General features: G+C 38.0%; 1 protein-coding gene across 5 annotated transcripts in view; it reads right to left on the reverse strand.

The window, feature by feature from the left end:
* dip2bb (disco-interacting protein 2 homolog Bb) overlaps positions 1–17551 on the reverse strand; it is a 65676-nt gene that overhangs the window by 4880 nt on the left and 43245 nt on the right. For 3 of the 5 annotated variants that reach the window (XM_030134659.1, XM_030134660.1, XM_030134658.1), the window contains 22 exons: positions 16948–17145; positions 16684–16775; positions 16467–16577; positions 16252–16375; positions 14064–14173; positions 13303–13405; positions 13146–13210; positions 10349–10442; positions 10144–10263; positions 9934–10048; positions 7828–7967; positions 6088–6224; positions 5900–5980; positions 5642–5769; positions 5220–5334; positions 3584–3785; positions 3107–3219; positions 1765–1788; positions 1199–1279; positions 979–1102; positions 769–890; positions 235–346 (listed from right to left, as the gene is read on the reverse strand). In XM_030134659.1, the coding sequence (XP_029990519.1) occupies positions 235–346; positions 769–890; positions 979–1102; positions 1199–1279; positions 1765–1788; positions 3107–3219; positions 3584–3785; positions 5220–5334; positions 5642–5769; positions 5900–5980; positions 6088–6224; positions 7828–7967; positions 9934–10048; positions 10144–10263; positions 10349–10442; positions 13146–13210; positions 13303–13405; positions 14064–14173; positions 16252–16375; positions 16467–16577; positions 16684–16775; positions 16948–17145 (2511 nt within the window). The remainder of the gene's footprint in view (positions 1–234; positions 347–768; positions 891–978; positions 1103–1198; positions 1280–1764; positions 1789–3106; positions 3220–3583; positions 3786–5219; positions 5335–5641; positions 5770–5899; positions 5981–6087; positions 6225–7827; positions 7968–9933; positions 10049–10143; positions 10264–10348; positions 10443–13145; positions 13211–13302; positions 13406–14063; positions 14174–16251; positions 16376–16466; positions 16578–16683; positions 16776–16947; positions 17146–17551) is intronic. The other 2 variants (XM_030134662.1, XM_030134661.1) reach the window with 1 other exon arrangement.

The following is a 17551-nucleotide window of genomic DNA, read 5'->3' on the forward strand; positions in this document are numbered from 1 at the left end:
TCTCATCACAAATACTTGGCAAAAATAGAAAATAGGAATAACACCCATGAAAATGTATTTTCTACCACAGAAAAAGTGCACATAGAGGTTGTGTTAAAAGAAACTTAAATTGCAGTGGTGTCTATTCACTGTTATGTGACTCAGAAGGATTAAAACTCCTGTTGTTAAACCAAAATAAGGGATTTCATTACACACATGATGAAGCCTGGAAATGAGAAGCAGTTGAATTCTCACCTGTATCAATGATTGTTGGCCATGTTTTAATATTTACAGAGGCAGCAGCCTCTTTGGAACGCAGGGTTCGCATGAGATTTTGAGTAGTGAGGATACACGCTGCTTTACTGACCTGAAGACAAAACACAGACATGATTTACTTGAATAGGAGAGCCAGAAGAATGTATACAAAGATAATCCATGTTTGATTTGCCTGGTTCATACTGGGGCTAAGATGCCAAAACTAATATAGCATTAGGAATTTAAAGAAAAATGAATTACACTATAATTGAATGAATTACAATATAATTAAATACATTTAACAGCTTGATCTGTGACCTAGAATATTTATGTTTTGGTGTTGTTATTGTAGGTGGAAGGGTCTTATAGGTGTCATAAGGTTATTAATAATATTATCCTCATGAAGCAACTAAAAAAGGCATGATAGGAGGCATTATATAAGAGGACACACATACACCAATCCATAGCCACACACAGTTAAGCACATGTGAGACACACACATGGACTTACATCAATAATCACACATGCACTTACATCAATAATCATGCGGACAGTAGGCAGAGTGGCTGCCAGGTTCTGAGGGTGTGGAGGTCTGACGTTTACAGGAACACATCCAGCATAGAGACAGCCATAGAAAGAGGCAATCAAGTCGATTCCTGAGGGAAACATAGCAGATTTTGATTAAAAAATGTAATTGTTTCACAGAATGTCATCTCAGTGGGAGCGACAAAGCCAGGATGCCACCTGGAGGATAGAGCAGCACCACGTTCTCTCCAGTATTAATGCTGCCTTTCTCAGTCAGAGCTGCAGCAATCTTCTCTGCTCGCTTGTGAAGCTGGACGCAGGTGGCCGTACCCACTGTGACACCCTGAAAGAGCAATATGCAACAGATATAAGGTCAACAAAAACATAAGCTGCAATACACATTACAATATACTGCTGTCATCTGTGCATTAACAGGTACCTTAGCATTGAGAAGCACATAGAGGACATGGTCTGGATCTGTCTGCGCTCTCCAGTGCAGAGCCTCTGTCAAATACTGATGCTGAAGTGAAAGGAAAAGAAATAATTAGGTGCAAATTTTGTACTATGAGTGTCTACTTCAATAAACTATAAACATTATACAGACACAACCATGGAGGGCAAATACAGGGTGGAGGGTTTGTGCAGATGGACCAAAGAAAACAAAATAAAGTACATTCCTCAGCAGATGGCTGTCTAGCATAAAGTATTACTTGCCAACGTGCAAGAAATTTATACCATGTACTGTGAGCCAACCCAGCACTTACTGTAATGAACTATAATTTAGGGTTTGATAGGTACAAGTGCAGAGGAACCAGGGATCGCTGAAAAGCTCAAGAAGGGCAGCATATCTTGTAATACAAATTAATAACAAACATGCAATTTTTTTTACTTGTGTTACATTTAAACACAAGCGCTAAAATAGAACAGAAGGCTTACATTAAAGCATGACCACAAAAAAAAAAACAAGGGTAAAGGGAAGTTTCCAGTTTTTGCTATGACTCTTACCATCACAGTGGGCCACATACAGAGCTAAATCCAGTGAAAGACGGAAGCAGAAAGAGAGAAGAGTCCAGATTTCTTGTTTTGCCACTATTTTAAAACATGCTCAACTATTTGATACCATAACACAATGGGTCAGATCTACTAAAGGTATGTGTGTATAAAAACATGTGCAAACTCATAGCACACGCAAAAAACTGTACAAACTGATTTACTAACAGTATACGCTAAGGGTTGCATCTTTCAAAGGTGCAAAATAGCGTGTCTGCATCCAGTTAGTGCGTTTGCCATAATGAATATGGAAAATGGGGCGTTTACATGCAATTGTGCGTGTGCTGGGAGGAGAAAATGTAAATACATTAATTTAGCACACGCAAAGTGATTTATCAAACCTGAAAGCAGTTTTGCTCATAGAAACTGCGTCTATATTTAACACGTATCAAAGGGAGGTGCAAACGGTTTGGATGCGTAATTGCACACACATGGAAGTGGTTATTGTCGCAAAAAGGAGACATCAAAATGATGAAATGAGATGCAGGGAACGCATTTTTCACCCTTGTGTGAACATTTTTGGAATGACGGAAGAAACACACACACACTTTATGGGACTCTTTTCCACTTGATCTGACAATTGTGATTAAAAATATGCACCGACATTAGGCTACAGTGTGTGTGCCTGACAGTCAATCTAACAACCCCCACGGCCCCCCCACCTCTAAAATGAGAGATAATTGAATGAATGAGTCATGCTGTTACCATTAATGCTGGTAAATGAACTGAATTTATAAAGCACATTTTATGTACCTTCATGGTGCCTAAAGCGCTTTACAATTCCTCACATTCACCCATTCACACACACACTCATACACTAGTGGGTGGCTGCTACCATGCAAGGCGCTGCCACGCCCTACTGGGAGCAATTTAGGGTTCAGTGTCTTGCCCGAGGACACTTTGACAGTTGGAGCCAGGATTCAAACCGCCAACCCTTTGGTCATTGGACGACTCGCTCTACCAGCTGAGCCCCAGCCGCTGGTGTATCCCAGAGCAATTTTTCCAGCGTACTGTCTCCAGTAGCGCACAAAAAATCCTCATTTAAATAGGGTGGTCTCCAAGACTTTGCACCTGTTGTAATTTGCTCAAGCAATCTTTGTAAATCACCCGCAAACCATGGTTCAACCTCACACACAAAATTCTAGATATCTCACGCAAATTAGTACACGCAAATTGGGATTTTAGTAGATCTGGTCCAATGTGTGCACAAGTATTCTGATGAGTCCCTGGATGTAAGAAACAGTCATCAAGGATCAAAAAAGGCCTGGTCAGAAGTGGGAGCGTTTTGTCATATTACCTTCCGGACAAGATCCTGGTCTTCAATCATGCCGAGGTCCCTTCCTGCAGCTTGGGCAATCCGCTTCCCTGCTACTAAGTTTCCAACCATAACAGACGCAGGGCCTACACCAACTATAATTATTCACAGGATGAGACAAGACCTTTATCAACCACTGGCAGTAAAATGAACAGAGAAAAGTAAAGACTAGTTTTATTTTGTGACTCATATACATAAAAAATAAAACAAATGCATTTAGAGTTCATTTCAAGAGTCCTGCTGGGTTAGATGCTGCTCTGTTGAATGAAAATTGCACAACATTTGCTGAAACTTGCTACAGGCAGGATCGTGACACCAATACCACCCTCCCAAAGACTGGATTGTGGAGGTTACATAACACTGCTGACCACGCTCTTATTTCATAAACTCTTCAGTGCAAAACAGTTGATAACTTCTCCTATCAGACCATTTCATGTTTTACAGAGGTCCCTGACCTACCTGGCTGCTTCTGGCGGGGTTTGGGGAGGTTGGTGACACACGTGTGGGGACACATGAGGATGTTGCACGGATGCAGGTTTCCATCTAAGAAGAACTGCTTGGTGTCTGAGATGTGGATCCCACCCAGGGGCGTTTTAGGTAAGGTGTTGGCTGGGACCAGAGCCAGACAGTAGAGGCCCACCTGGTGGATGCTGTCGATCGCCTACAAAGAAGATAAAACATGCAAGAATAAGACAATTTCCAAAACTTTTATTAAAGATTATAATGACTTTGGAATCAGAGGTTTAGTTGAAAGGGGATTTCAGTGTAAAACTGAAGCCAATGTGTGAACTATATAACAGTTTCAAGGTGAGCTCACTTTTATGTTCTTGTAAATGACAGAAATAACATATATTAACCACTTTGTCTGCAACAGTTGTCTCCAGTTTTAGTAATTATCAGCTTCAGAGTTAAAATGCACTAGAGCTTACATATTTTGATAAGACGAATTGGCAAAAGTGCTGGTTGGCTAGTGTTGTCCAGATACATGATTAAGAATTATTCCATATACTGTATACATATGTTTATATACTGTACATTTATACAGTATAATAGATAAGCAATATTCAAAAAAAGTAATGTGAAAAGTGAATGTATTTGGATGTACAGACAGTGTTTGAAGTAGAACTACTACCTAAGAGACAAATATTCACTATTTCCAGTTTGGACCCAATACTATTGAAATCTAAAGCCAACAAGCACTTTTTCCTCTATAAGTCATCCAAATTCAGAGTTTCACTACTTTTGCTCCAGAGGCATTTTGCTTGTAGACCAATGTAATATGTCATTCAGAGGGAACTAGTACTTTTACTATACCACTATAGTTTGTTGCTAACACTTCAATGAGTAGAATTTTTTATACAGCCCTGAGTATTCTTTAGATTATTTTCCATAGCTGAATTAGTACTGTTAAGTAAATGATATGAATGTCTTCTCCCCCTTCTACCTCCACTCAGTTTATTTAAATCCAGGTTAAAGACCCACCTGTTCTCAGCTGCATTTGAATAGAGTTTTTGAATTGTCTTGTACATGAAATGTGCTATATAAATAAACCTGCCTTGACTGTTGACTCTGCATCTTAAGATGATCATGAAAACTGTAGCAAACTAGCACTTCTGATTTAATTTTTGTTCATTAGTGACTCAAATTTGGTCCAATTTTACTAGTTTTATTCAGGAAGTGTTTTGAGACTTGGAGAGAGAGAGAGTTGCTTCCATTTGTAGATTTTGAAATTAAAGTCAAACTTCTATTCCATTTTCATTCTTTTAATTTTCCATTTCTGAAAATATTTCAATATTATAAAAACACATCATTATAAACGTACTATTATTGATATTAAGAAGAATAGCACATTAATTGTACATCAGTAATAGCCAATAATGATAAAAAAAGGTCAGGAAAAATTAAAAAAAAAAAAAAGTAGCAGAATGTAAATTTTTTTGTGATTCCCCAAAATTTCACAGTTCCTGTTTTCATAGGAGTTCATGTTTTTTTTTTTTTAGAGAAGCCAAGCTAGTGAGTGTAGTTTACATTATGTGTGACTTGTAGAGAAGATGCTTCATAACAAAACCATTTGAGAGATGATGAGGTGATTTACCTGAAGCACTCTGCTCATCCATTGAAAGCTGTCCTCCTCACTGGCATCTGGTCTCTGCTCCGCCACAATCACCACCCTCTCATCATAGAAGACTGTTACTGAAAACACTGCAATCCTGAAACAAACACACATGCAAAACTAATTATAATAATTACATACACAGGAGATGCCATATTCTGAGGCCAAAAGCAGAGATCATTTGCATCTTGATATTTCTCATCTGCATCAACACACTTGTCCTGCTGTACTTCTTTACTACCACCAGATGTCAGCAGAGATACAGTAAGAGTCATGCTTTTACACACATGAGGACTGGAGAATTCATCTGCACTTTGTACAAAGAAGAACCAGCTGCTTGTAAAGCGACTTCCCCTCTTTTGTAGAAACACTTTCACAGCTTTGGAACGTGTTTTCCTCCTTACCTCCCACGGTACACGGTCTTCACAGGCTCCACAGCGAGTGCGGTGGCCACCAGGTCATCGGCATTGTGTCTCCGTCCACTCACCATCAGCAGGCCTTCAATCTTTCCCACCACAAAGATCAGACTGCCCTGTTACAATGCAAAACAACCGTTGCAGAGTCATTATAGACCAGTTCATGAACAGAGGGAGCAGATTTTCAAAAGGGTTCAAGTTTCCACCGCCACAGATGTCGTACTATAATGAAACACTTCTACTTACTGGGCCAACAAATCCCAGGAGTCCTGACCGCACAAATGGAATCTCTCCAATGGGAACTCCATTAGCATTGACCGGTATCACCTGCAGGCGACAACGACCACATAGCAAGACTGTCAGTTTTACTCAAAAAAGAAAGTCATTAAGTGCATCAGCACAGGCAGGTCCTCAGTGAAATTCTACACTCATACCTCAAAGGTGTTTTTAGTGAGTCCAGGCAAGCCGTAGTACATGGTGCCTCCAGCGCGGGAGTTGATGATTATCTCTCCGATCTCATCTGTTTTACACAGCTGAGGAGGCCCGTCTGGCCTAACAATGCACATAAGAGCTGGAAACACATGAAAGCAACTTTTAGAAAATACCTTCTTCATATCTTAAAGGCACAGTTACAAGGCAGACAGTTCAGAGTTTCTACTGTGATCTGTTTTTGTTTGTTTTTTAAATATCAAGGACATTTCATACACCTCCACATACAGATAGACCTTATTAACCCACAGGCTGCTATTCAATGTCCAGCTCAAGACAAGAAAGGAAAACAAATTAAAAATTAAAATAGTGAATTATTTACAATTTTCAGTCTATCTTCAGCTTCATCCCCAGTGTATCATCCGTCGACTAAGGTGTTCTACAGTCTGATGCCAGTGGAGATGAAGGATCTTCCTACATCTGACTTCATCATCTGACAAGTTTTCTAAATGTTTGTCTTGGCCATCATTGTATTGCATTCATATATTCACAGAAAGCATCAGAATATTTGAAACTCTGCTGCTAACATTCTATTTTTTAGTGTAAAAATGACAAATTTAAAGTATCTTACTGAATTAAAATTTCTGACGACCAATATTTATCATCTGCAGTGTCAAGGACTAAATGATAACCATTACATAAATATGAGCACAGTATTAAAACATGTCAAATCAGAATTAAATGGCTTCTGTGGGCTAATGTCAGTATTTCAGTATGACCTGAATTCTCATAATAAAAAGTAACCTGAACATTAAGAAACATTTGACATATGTTGAATGAAACCTAGTAAAACCAAAGAAAACTAATGCAGTAGATTTTATATTGTCTGAACAAAAGATTTGAAGATATTTTAAGTGCAAAAGAACCAACACTTTGGTTTGTAGAAGCTGTTTCTTCCCTGAAACTGTTTTTTTTTTTAACACAGTACACATTTCCTGTAAAAGGTTTTTAATCACCAACATATTTGATTTGTGACTTTTATTAAGTTACATATTCTCCCCAGTAACTTTAAAACCCTGTTCACACAGCGCTTATCACAAGTACTCTGTTTGCTGAAAAAGAGTAGGTAATTTGTGGTGAATTTTTTAATTACAAATTGCAGACATTGAGGGTTTGCATGGAATTAAGAACACAGATGACCTCTGTGATTATTATAGATTACCAGAGGTCCACAGGTAATACTACTCCCATACAAACAGGGCATTAAAACTCCATTTATTTAGTAATGTAATTCATGTATATTCATGTATTTGAAGAAAGAGACTGAGAAATAAATATGTATGATCATTATAACCCTGTAAAAACAACAAAGATAAAAGTGCGCAAAGACTTTTGCACAGTACTGTATTCTTACATATGAAATATGACATTATACTGTTGTTTTGCATCTTTTCGCTGAGTAGGAAAACCATCTTTTGGCAGATTTTCAGACAGGCAGGTCAACAAAGGGACAAACATGAGCGCATTACCTCAATATTTTTGATAGTAATCATTGCTGACAACTAAACTGTGCCAGGTTTATTTAAATGCACTGCATATCTTTACGTCCTTTCCATTTTATTGCAGATTAAAACATTTCTAAGAAAAAAATTAAAAGTTAACACGTGACATTTCAAAAGGAACCTTCAGAAGAATGTTTTTTATGCTTTTCTTTCGGTTCATTAATTTTCCTTTTTTCCCCTCACCTCCAGGCATGACATGGCCGACATCTTGTACAGTCAGAGCGGAGTTCTTGTCCTCAGTGTTGACCCTGATGACTCCATGACTCAGGCCGCCCATGGAAAGAATGGCACGGGCAGGGAGCGGTGCGCCTGGTACTCCCGGTCTACGCAGGAGACAGAGTTTGATCAAACATGAACATTTCCATCCATCCCATCTGCTCTTACTGTTAGCCATCTGTTCGCCATCTACACTACCACATACAACAGCTTATGTCCTCATACGCTGAGCTGAACCAGTGAAATGAAAATCGACCTTGACTAAAGCAGTGTGTCATGTTCAGTCTTTGTCATCCTTTAGCAATCATCATACTGGCTTTTGAAAAAAAAAAAAAAAAAAAAAAAAATCCTACACAGTCAGCACGTAATTTATTATCACACTTTAATACTAGCATTTTCACTCCACTGAGCCTTCATCAAGAATACATAAAACAAATCTCATCACAATAATTCAGATATAAGATGCACCGCCCATCCAGTGAGCTCAGGTTTAGGTCGATTATTACACATCTCAATGACTGAATGTGACACATCATCACCTTTTTATACTACATCTCATTACATTCTTAATCAGGGGTATCAAATATATGGCCTAAAGACCAAAACCAGCCCACAAATGTAAAACTGATATTTATATGTTAACAGTCAACAGTGTTGAGTTCATTTTAGTTCAGGTGCCACATACAGCCTAGTTTCTCAAGTGGGCGGGACCAGTAAAATACTATCATCATAATAACCTATAAATAATGACAAAAAGGAAAATGACATCAAAATGTTTACATTTACAAACTATCCCTTCACAAAAAATGTGAATAACCTGAACAAATATGAAAACCTGAAATGTTGTAAGAAAAGTAAACACCATTTCACCAATATTCTGCCTGTTACTAAATGTTCTGTGCCTGTGTAGATCTACTGTGACCTGTAAGTTGTAATGTACGTATAAATGATAAACTGAGACATAATATTGTTAAAATTGAACTTATTTTTCTGAAGAAATTTCATGTTGTTCATGTTATTCACATCTTTTAAAGGGTAGTTTATAGATTTAACCCTTTCATGCATGAATTATGTGAACCTTAGTCAAGATATTTTTCCGCAGGGTTTTTACTCATCTTTAGGCATAACAAAAACAATGCGATCAATTTTTTTTTAAAAAAGTTACAAAAATTTCTACTCAGCTGGACACTATGTATTTAATTTTTGAAGCAAAGAAACATGTATTAAAAATCTAATATTAGAAAGTGATATGGAAAACTTTGCAATAAAAACATTTTTAATGGTGCTAATCAGATGTTTATTATTCACTGCATGGAGATAATATGCAAAAAAAAAATTGTTTAAAAAATACCTGTCAATTACAGTCTAATAAGAATTAGCAATTGATTTACACTAAAACATGTCACTGCGGATCATGAACAGCAAAGTTACAGTAACGGCATGAATGTCAGTGTATGGGATGACGCATAAGTGTCCACTGTGTTGGCTGATATGCAACTGAAACAACAAAACCCATGAATATTACAAGAGAACAGCTGTAGAATAACTGTCCACTGTAGTGACCACTATGCATGAAAGAGTTAAACATTTTCATACTGTAATTTTTTTTTTCACTCAAAAGCATTTAGTTGACAGTATTTATAGACTATTATGCTGTTATGTTACTGGTCTGGCCAGTTTAAGGTTAATATCCATGTTCTAAATATTTCTGATGGACAAAAGAGAAAAGAAAACACTCTTTTAAGTATCAACAAAAATTACATATCTAATGAATGAAAACATCAGCCTTGCAGCTTTCCTAAGTTATTTACAAATTATGTAATCATGTGAACTATTTATATCTTGAGTGGACTATAAATAGGTCTGTTAAGTGTCCTGAGAACTTAATGTGACACCGAATCGCATCATCCAGTAATTCGGGAGATGAAGCTTGCAAATTAAACATCCAATGTACTTCTCTTCTTAAAGAAAGGCTTTGGAATAAAACAAAGAGGGAGGTGGGAGGGGTTTTCCACTTTCTTCAAAGTTGACTTTTTCATCTTATGTAATGATTAAAGGGAGTCAGTGACACACCTGCGTATAGCGACCGTCATGGCCTCGGGGGAGGTGGCACATGGACAGATAACCTCCGGCTTCAGCCCATGGGACTGGAACACATTCAGGAAGGCATCACAGGAAGAAACCGACCCTGAGGGACAATAGATTCAGCACATAACATCTGATTTATGCCATCGGAAAAGGCCTTGAAAAGGCCGAAACTGAGTATTTCTGTGGAGGACTCACAGGGGTTTGCACCGTCTGCTACAATGAGCATTCGTAATGATCCCAGACTGGTGTCTCTCTGGTCTCGATGAGCCATCATGGCCCAGTGCAGATCACGGCACTTCACCAAAGCTACACGAGCTGTATGGATTTAATAACAATAGTGTCATACGTTGAGTAACTTCTTTACCAATGATGCTCAAGTTGAGATGCTTATGTAACATACCTTTGTGGATGTGGACCCTCTGTACCCAGGAGAGAGGACAAGCCTTCATGACAGCATAGGGAACGCTGATAGTGTGTATCCTGTTCATCACAGCCTGGAAACAAACAAAAACTGAATTAAAAAGATTATATGGTTATTACCTATGGACCAAGGAACATATCTTCATAAAGCGCTGGACAAAATGGCTAGACTATAAACAAAACAAAGCATAATTACTACTGTCTGTCTTTTAAATATTTTGTGATTAACCAGTGACCCCTAGTTCTGTGTTGTATTGTCTGTTGATAAAACAAATAAAAATAAAGTATAAAAAAAAGATAATATGATTCCGCATTTGCACAAAAAACATACCAAGAAAACAAATATATTCCATACACTGAAAGAAACTAAGAGACTCAACTGTGGTCATGTACAAACTGGCTTAGGGACATTTTATTGGTCTTATGGTTAAAAAGTTGATGCTTTACCAGTCAGTTTGTAGTTTATTGTACTATTATACACAACTGTAAACTCAGTGATAATATTAAAAGGATTTGATAAAAAAGGCATGTCTAGTATTTTGAAGATACAGCTTTTATATATCTTTAACCCTTTAATAACGGCAGTCTTTCCAGTGCTGCATTTTGCACTTTGCAGCATTCAAATTACTGTAATTCCCATCCACAAAATTCAAACGCGATAAGAAAGCTGAGATCCTGAGCTTTCCAACACTATACAACACTTTATGGCAGCAATGTGGGATTCTATTACAAGTAGAAAGGAACTGTTTCATAAAAAACGAAAAATACATTCCATAAAAATAAAATAATGTATCTGAAAAAACAGATGTTTCAAATTAAGGCATTTAATGTTAAAAAAAAAAAACAAAAAAAAAAAAAACAGCCAAAACCTTTACTTTCCTTGGTTGCAGGAGGACATAACTATTTGCAGCATATCACACCTTTGTTTTAGGTCTAGAACTCTAAGTGTGGATTTCAATACCAGAAAAAAAATCAATTGAGTCCAAAAAGATGCAAAACTCAAAGCTGGAATTGTCATTGGAGCCCAGATTGGAGAACTCACTGGTGATCCCATGCACTGCTCAAAACTCAGCTCTGTAGAATTAACAGCTTGGGTGTCTTTTGTGCAAACAGTACAAGATTTCCTGGTAAACCACAGAGCTCAAATGAAGACTAAAAGGCTAAAAGTACCAAAGTCGTATTTTTGGACAATTCAAGTTGAGCATATAAACCTGTTTTATTTGTTTAGCTAAGTCCACCCTCTAAACATTTTCAACAGACTTTTTTGTGACTAGTTCTAGCACCAGGGTCTTTAAGCTATGATCAACTTTGAGAACATGATAAAAGCAGATGAATGGACAGATTGCAGAATGCTGCTCAAAATACATTTCCTTCACTTGCACCTTGGTATTTTCTACCCAGTTTGGATGATGGAAGTGATAAGCATGCTGAATGATTTCATCAAGATACTGCTGAAATTGAAACCAGGCACCAAGGGGCTTCAACCCAAACGTGACAGTGATACTGGTGGTTCCGACAAGAGGAAACTCACATCCCAAAAGTACAAGAGCAAGTGTCTGACAGGTTTTTGATAAACTCTGGCCCAAGCTGATGGACTCTGATACTTAATTTTATTCTTCTATAGGCTTGATATTAATTTGTATTAGTAAATTTGACCAGTTTAGCACATATCATCTTGAGATTGTGAATACAAAACAAAAGGCACTGGTTCAATATTGGAAAATTTGTGTTTTTTACCTGTTGGAGAAATTCTAGTTTCAGATTTTGAATAAGCTTGATTCACTCAAGGTCAGATGTTTTTCTTCCAGTAGCATATGAAAAGTTTTTTTTTACTGTCAGTATAATTCTCTTGAGATTAACACAAAGATGATCAAAGAAATGACTTTCAGCAAGTTTCTATTTTATCCATAATGGAACAAGAGCAAACAAATATTTTCATATGAACACTTTGGTGTAATTAGAAACCATGTGCTATATTGGAGAGATCACACAGAATTTGTCAAAACAAAGAATTTCTTTTCTCTGCTGCTTCAGATCTTGCAGGACGTGAAAACAAACCTCTTTAGTTTTTTACTTCTGTAATTATGAAATGTGTTCTACATTTTTAGAATACTACAGAGTACAAGTGTTTGTCCACTGCTTTAAAGTAAATATTGCACCATTAGATGAAAATCTGCCCAAAGTTTGTGAGCCAAACCCTTGAGTAATAACATACTAACGCTGGCCAACAACAATGTTTCTGACCTTAACCATTTCCTGAACAGTGAATGCAAATTGTTACCACTGACCCAGATTCACAGGGCTCCATTAGTATTAAGGTTATACTGAGGCACTTCTTTATACACAAGTCAATGCTGAAAATAAAGATGAAGCTTATTCCCAGATCAAATGTATGTCAAAGGGCTTGAAAGTTGTTTTCTGTGAATGTAATTCTACACATTGTTGCCCATAAACTTGGAAAAAAAAAATATTTTTGCCTCTCCTCATAAAAGGATTGTGACAATGTGATTTATTTTTGATAGATAAAGTGTAACTGGGACTCAATATGTAATCATTGCATCTGGTCATAAATAAATAGGAATAAAAACAGGAATGTGTTTGAAAACAAAATCATTCCAAATTTATGGGCAACAAAGTATTAAATGTATCTTTGCTTATTGTATTTTATTCACATATTACTATCATTAAAAAATCAGATATTGTATGGCTAACTACTAGGACGTGCACCACAGCATCAAATCCACACTAGACAAGTACCTACATCCACTCCTACTCACCGTAAGAACACCATGCCACAGACCCATGTCCTTCTTAAAGTCCAGGACATTCACCAGTGTTTCTCCTTAAAATGGACACAGGTAGAAGTGACATTAGATTTAAAGCGATCACATTGACAGGGGAATGTTCAGATGAGGGATGATGACCTTAACACACCTTCACAGTAATTGCAGGCCTGAGTCAGAGCTTGGCAGTGGGTCAACATGGCTACTTTAGACACAGCCACACCCACAACTGTCCCCTCTTTACTTGCCTTGTACTACAGAGAGGTAAAACACAAGAAAAACAAGTGTAAATTGCTGTATATTTGACATAAAATAAATCATATTTTTATTTAGATGCAGAAAACAACTCTGTATATTTTATTTTTATTGTAACTTAGACTACATTCAGACAGCAGGTCTTAATGCACAATTCAGATTTTGTGATGAAATCCAATATTTTTGTGTGCTCGTTCATATTACACATTAAATGCGACTTCTATCAGTTTTGAGTATGAACTGAATGTGACCCTGAAGTGACCCGCATGTGCAAAAGAGGTCCTGATCTAACACATGACCACGCAGGCATGCACTGTGTTTACAGAAGTAACACTCATGGGACACAGAATTGTGGCATTTGTTGCATTTCAATGACGTAAAGGTTGGATAAATGTGACCTGGCCATTCAGACTGAAGTCGCATTGCAAAATATCCGATAACGGATATAGGACCACATATGAAAGTGGCCTGGGATGAATTTGAAAAAATCGGATTTGTGCTGTTCAAACTGTCTTTAACAGATCAGATACAGGTCACATATGGGCAAAAAAATCGGATTTGGGCCACATTCGACTGCAGTCTGAACATAGCCTCAGTGTGCCACAAAAGGTAAACAACAAAATGCACTAAATCCAACTCTAGTAACAGCTCGGTTACCTCTATATATGCAGGGTCAGTGTTGGCCGTGGGGACGTGTGGCTGCCAGTCTTTGGAGGGCTTCGTCAAGTACTTGGAGTCTGTCACTACCCATTTTAGTCGAGGCCAGCCTATCACAAAAAGACATCAGACAAAGTAAAGTTAATTATTGCAGCACATTATAATTCAGAATATAAAAAGACCATTCATTTCAAAATATTACATAAGCCTTTTTGAGCAATTTGATACCTGACATTTCTCGTCACCTACTCATTATTGTACAAATTAGATTCTCAGAGTAGAGAAAGTTTTTTTTTATTTTTTTTTTTATCATCACTGTTATTGTCTAATGAAATAAATGGACATGTATTGAATTTGCTTATATGAAAGGAAGGTACATGTAAATTGAAAACATATACACATATGTATAAACTATATATGGAAAAATATGTATAAACCATTCAAAATATACTGCCCAGCTAAAAAAAAAAGCACATTGTTTCTTTGGACGACCTTTAGCAACATCACAATAACAATGCATAACCCCTCCCACCCCCTACACCACACTGTAGAGGCCCTGAGCAGCTCCATCAGCACCAGACTTTTACACCTCCTGTGCAAGAAGGAGCGACTCTACAGGCCATTCCTCCTCACAGTCATAAGACCCCACCCCATCACACCATGTACATGTGCAACCACAATGTAAATAATGTAAATATCTGAATACTATTCAAAGTGTTTAAAACCTAGACCAGACCAATTGAAACAACCCCAGCTCATAACACTGCCCACACAGGCTTATACTGTAGGCCACGGGTGTCCAATCCTGGTCCTCAAGAGCTACTATCCTGCATGTTTTAGATGTATCCCTCTTCCAACACACCTGATTCAAATGATAAGCCTATCATCAAGCTCTGCAGAAGCCTGATAACGACCGTCAGGTGTGCTGGAAGAGGGAAACATCTAAAACATGCAGGATAGTAGCTCTCGAGGACCAGGATTGGGCACCCCTGCTGTAGGCACTAGGCATGATGGGTAATCACTTCATCTACCTCTCTTCTGACCAGGGTTCCTACAGGTTCCTACAAGTTCAATTTAAGACTTTTTAAGATGACTTAGAAGTGAATTTAATGCACATTTCACAGCCTATTTCACGGCCAAACTGGCAAAAATTTATGACTCCTAGAATTTAGGAAATTATATTGACTTACTCCGACGTTTTGATTCCCACCATTCTGAGTCATTTCTTATCGGGGGAGGCAAAGTTAGCAATAATTGGTTCCTAATTCTAAATAAATTGTCTGAGTTGGAACAGGTAGAACTGAGTAGTTAAATGTAACTTTCTTTGCAACTTGGACATTTCCCAGACACATTTAAACAAAACACAGTGAACAAGTTTATGGCAACATAACTTAAATTTAATACCTTTTACAGACCTTTTTAAGACATTAAACGCAGATTTGTAAATTCAAGACTTTTACAATTTTTCAAGACCGTGCGGGAACCCGGTCTGACTGATGGATCATTCAGGAACAGGGTCAATCTGGACTCATCAGACCACACGAGGAAACATAGTTCAGTTTATGCTCTCTAGTAAACTGGTTGTTGAGAGGGATTGAGAAGACTGCATCAATTAGGGCTAAATCAACTGTCTTCATAATTTTGCAAAGGTGAAGTAACAGACAAAAACTTTGGTAATTATCTGTCATTAACTCGGATGTGTTGTGCTCAGTCATTGTTGTGTTCAATCAATGTTGTGTTCTGTCAGTGTTGTGTTTTTGCTCCAGTTATCAGTCCCATGCATTCTGGCGGTGCACCAAAGTCTAAACCATTGATGGGAAATGCTGAGATAACACGCAGCTTTGGACTTAAACATCAGACCACTATGACAAAGTAGTGAAAAGTCAACATTTGTCAGAACATTTTCATCGATGTTTCTGGTAATACTGCAATTTTTTTTTATGCCTTTCAGGGAGTGTGTTTACATTTTTTCAATTAGAAAAAAAAATCATCAAATGAAATTGTATTTCAAGGGGTGCCCAAATATTTGCATAAAACTGTATACTGATTTTAGATAGAAAATCATAGGTGGTGTAATAATTATATCCAAGCTGTCTGTCACATTTCACATTTCTGGATGGACTAAAATCATTTCTTCATATTCTTTAACTAAATAGATGTTTGAACATTTAAGTGAGTCATTGCTCACCTTTAAACTGCAGAATTTCTCCAGTGGGGGTCTTGGGGAGTCCCTTCAGACAGATCTCACTAGTCAGAGCGAGACCCACCCCACAGCTACCGAGAAGAAAGCCCACCTGGCTGATACCTGCATCCTGAATACACACACATCAAATATAGTCAGGCTTTTAGGTACTTAAAAAAGATATGTTTCTGTTTTCATAGGTGTGTGTGTTGGATTTATACTTTGCGAGACAGTGGAACTTCAATAGGAACTGGTATGACTTCAGCGAGGAGGCAGCCGTAAAACGCCACCCAGAACATCCCTGGGTCACTGTTGGGGTAAACCAGTGCAACCTGCCAAAGAAAACAGGCTTTAACTGAAGGACTACAGCCCCTTACTGTCTGCAGAACCTGTGTGCTGGCTGCAGTCTGAGTGTTGTTGTTTGTTTTATTCTCTCACCCTGTCTCCAGGTTTGAGGATTTGCTCATTCTTGGTGCCCAGTTTGTTGAGCAGCGTATACGCCAGCTTCACACTGCGACTCCACAGCTTCCCTAAACAACAAAAAGGACTAGGGTGTTACCATTTCAACAGTGCCAAAAAAACTATTATTAAAATAAGCTCTTAATATTTCTTCACAGCACAAAACTGACCAGTTGGCAGTTGTGTTACATAAAATAACAGAGATTGCAGCGCTGACAGATTAAATGTCCGGCGATGTCTCACCATAAGTCAGAGTGTAGAGCGGCTTGCCCGTGATGTCCAGAGCAGTGAGGGCGGGGCTCTTCCCTTGGGTGGCCCCCCAACGGGCTAATGCGGCCTGCAGGGCTGGGGGCCAGTTACTGACCACACCCAGAGGCTCTCCTTTCACCGGCATGATCTGACGGCCCTCTGGCTTCGGTGTGTTGGGGTCCGGCTGGGGCACTGGGACACAGGGACAGAACAGGTAGGGTTGTTAAAAACGTAAGGAACACAGGATTATTACAGTTAACAAGACCAAAACAAGTGGTGCCAGGCACAACAAACCCCGCCCCTTGCACATATTGTAGCTTATTTTGGTATCGACCCAGCTGATGTCATCATGTCTATGCATGTGCTGATGTCAGCATATCAATTGCCTCTATATATGTGGCAAGTTTGAAGTAAATTGAAACAAAATTGATGTTTTTATAGACATTAGAAATTTTGCCCATTGTAAGTAAAAGGGAAAATAAAAAATGTTTTAAAAATTCATAAAAAAATTTGAACTTCCCAAAATGTAACCACATCTATTCTGGGTCATTGGCAATCTATAAACCAAATTTGGTATGAATTCAACCAACAGTTTTGC

The sequence above is a fragment of the Sphaeramia orbicularis genome, chromosome 5, assembly GCF_902148855.1.
Source record: "Sphaeramia orbicularis chromosome 5, fSphaOr1.1, whole genome shotgun sequence".
Lineage (NCBI taxonomy): Eukaryota > Metazoa > Chordata > Actinopteri > Kurtiformes > Apogonidae > Sphaeramia > Sphaeramia orbicularis.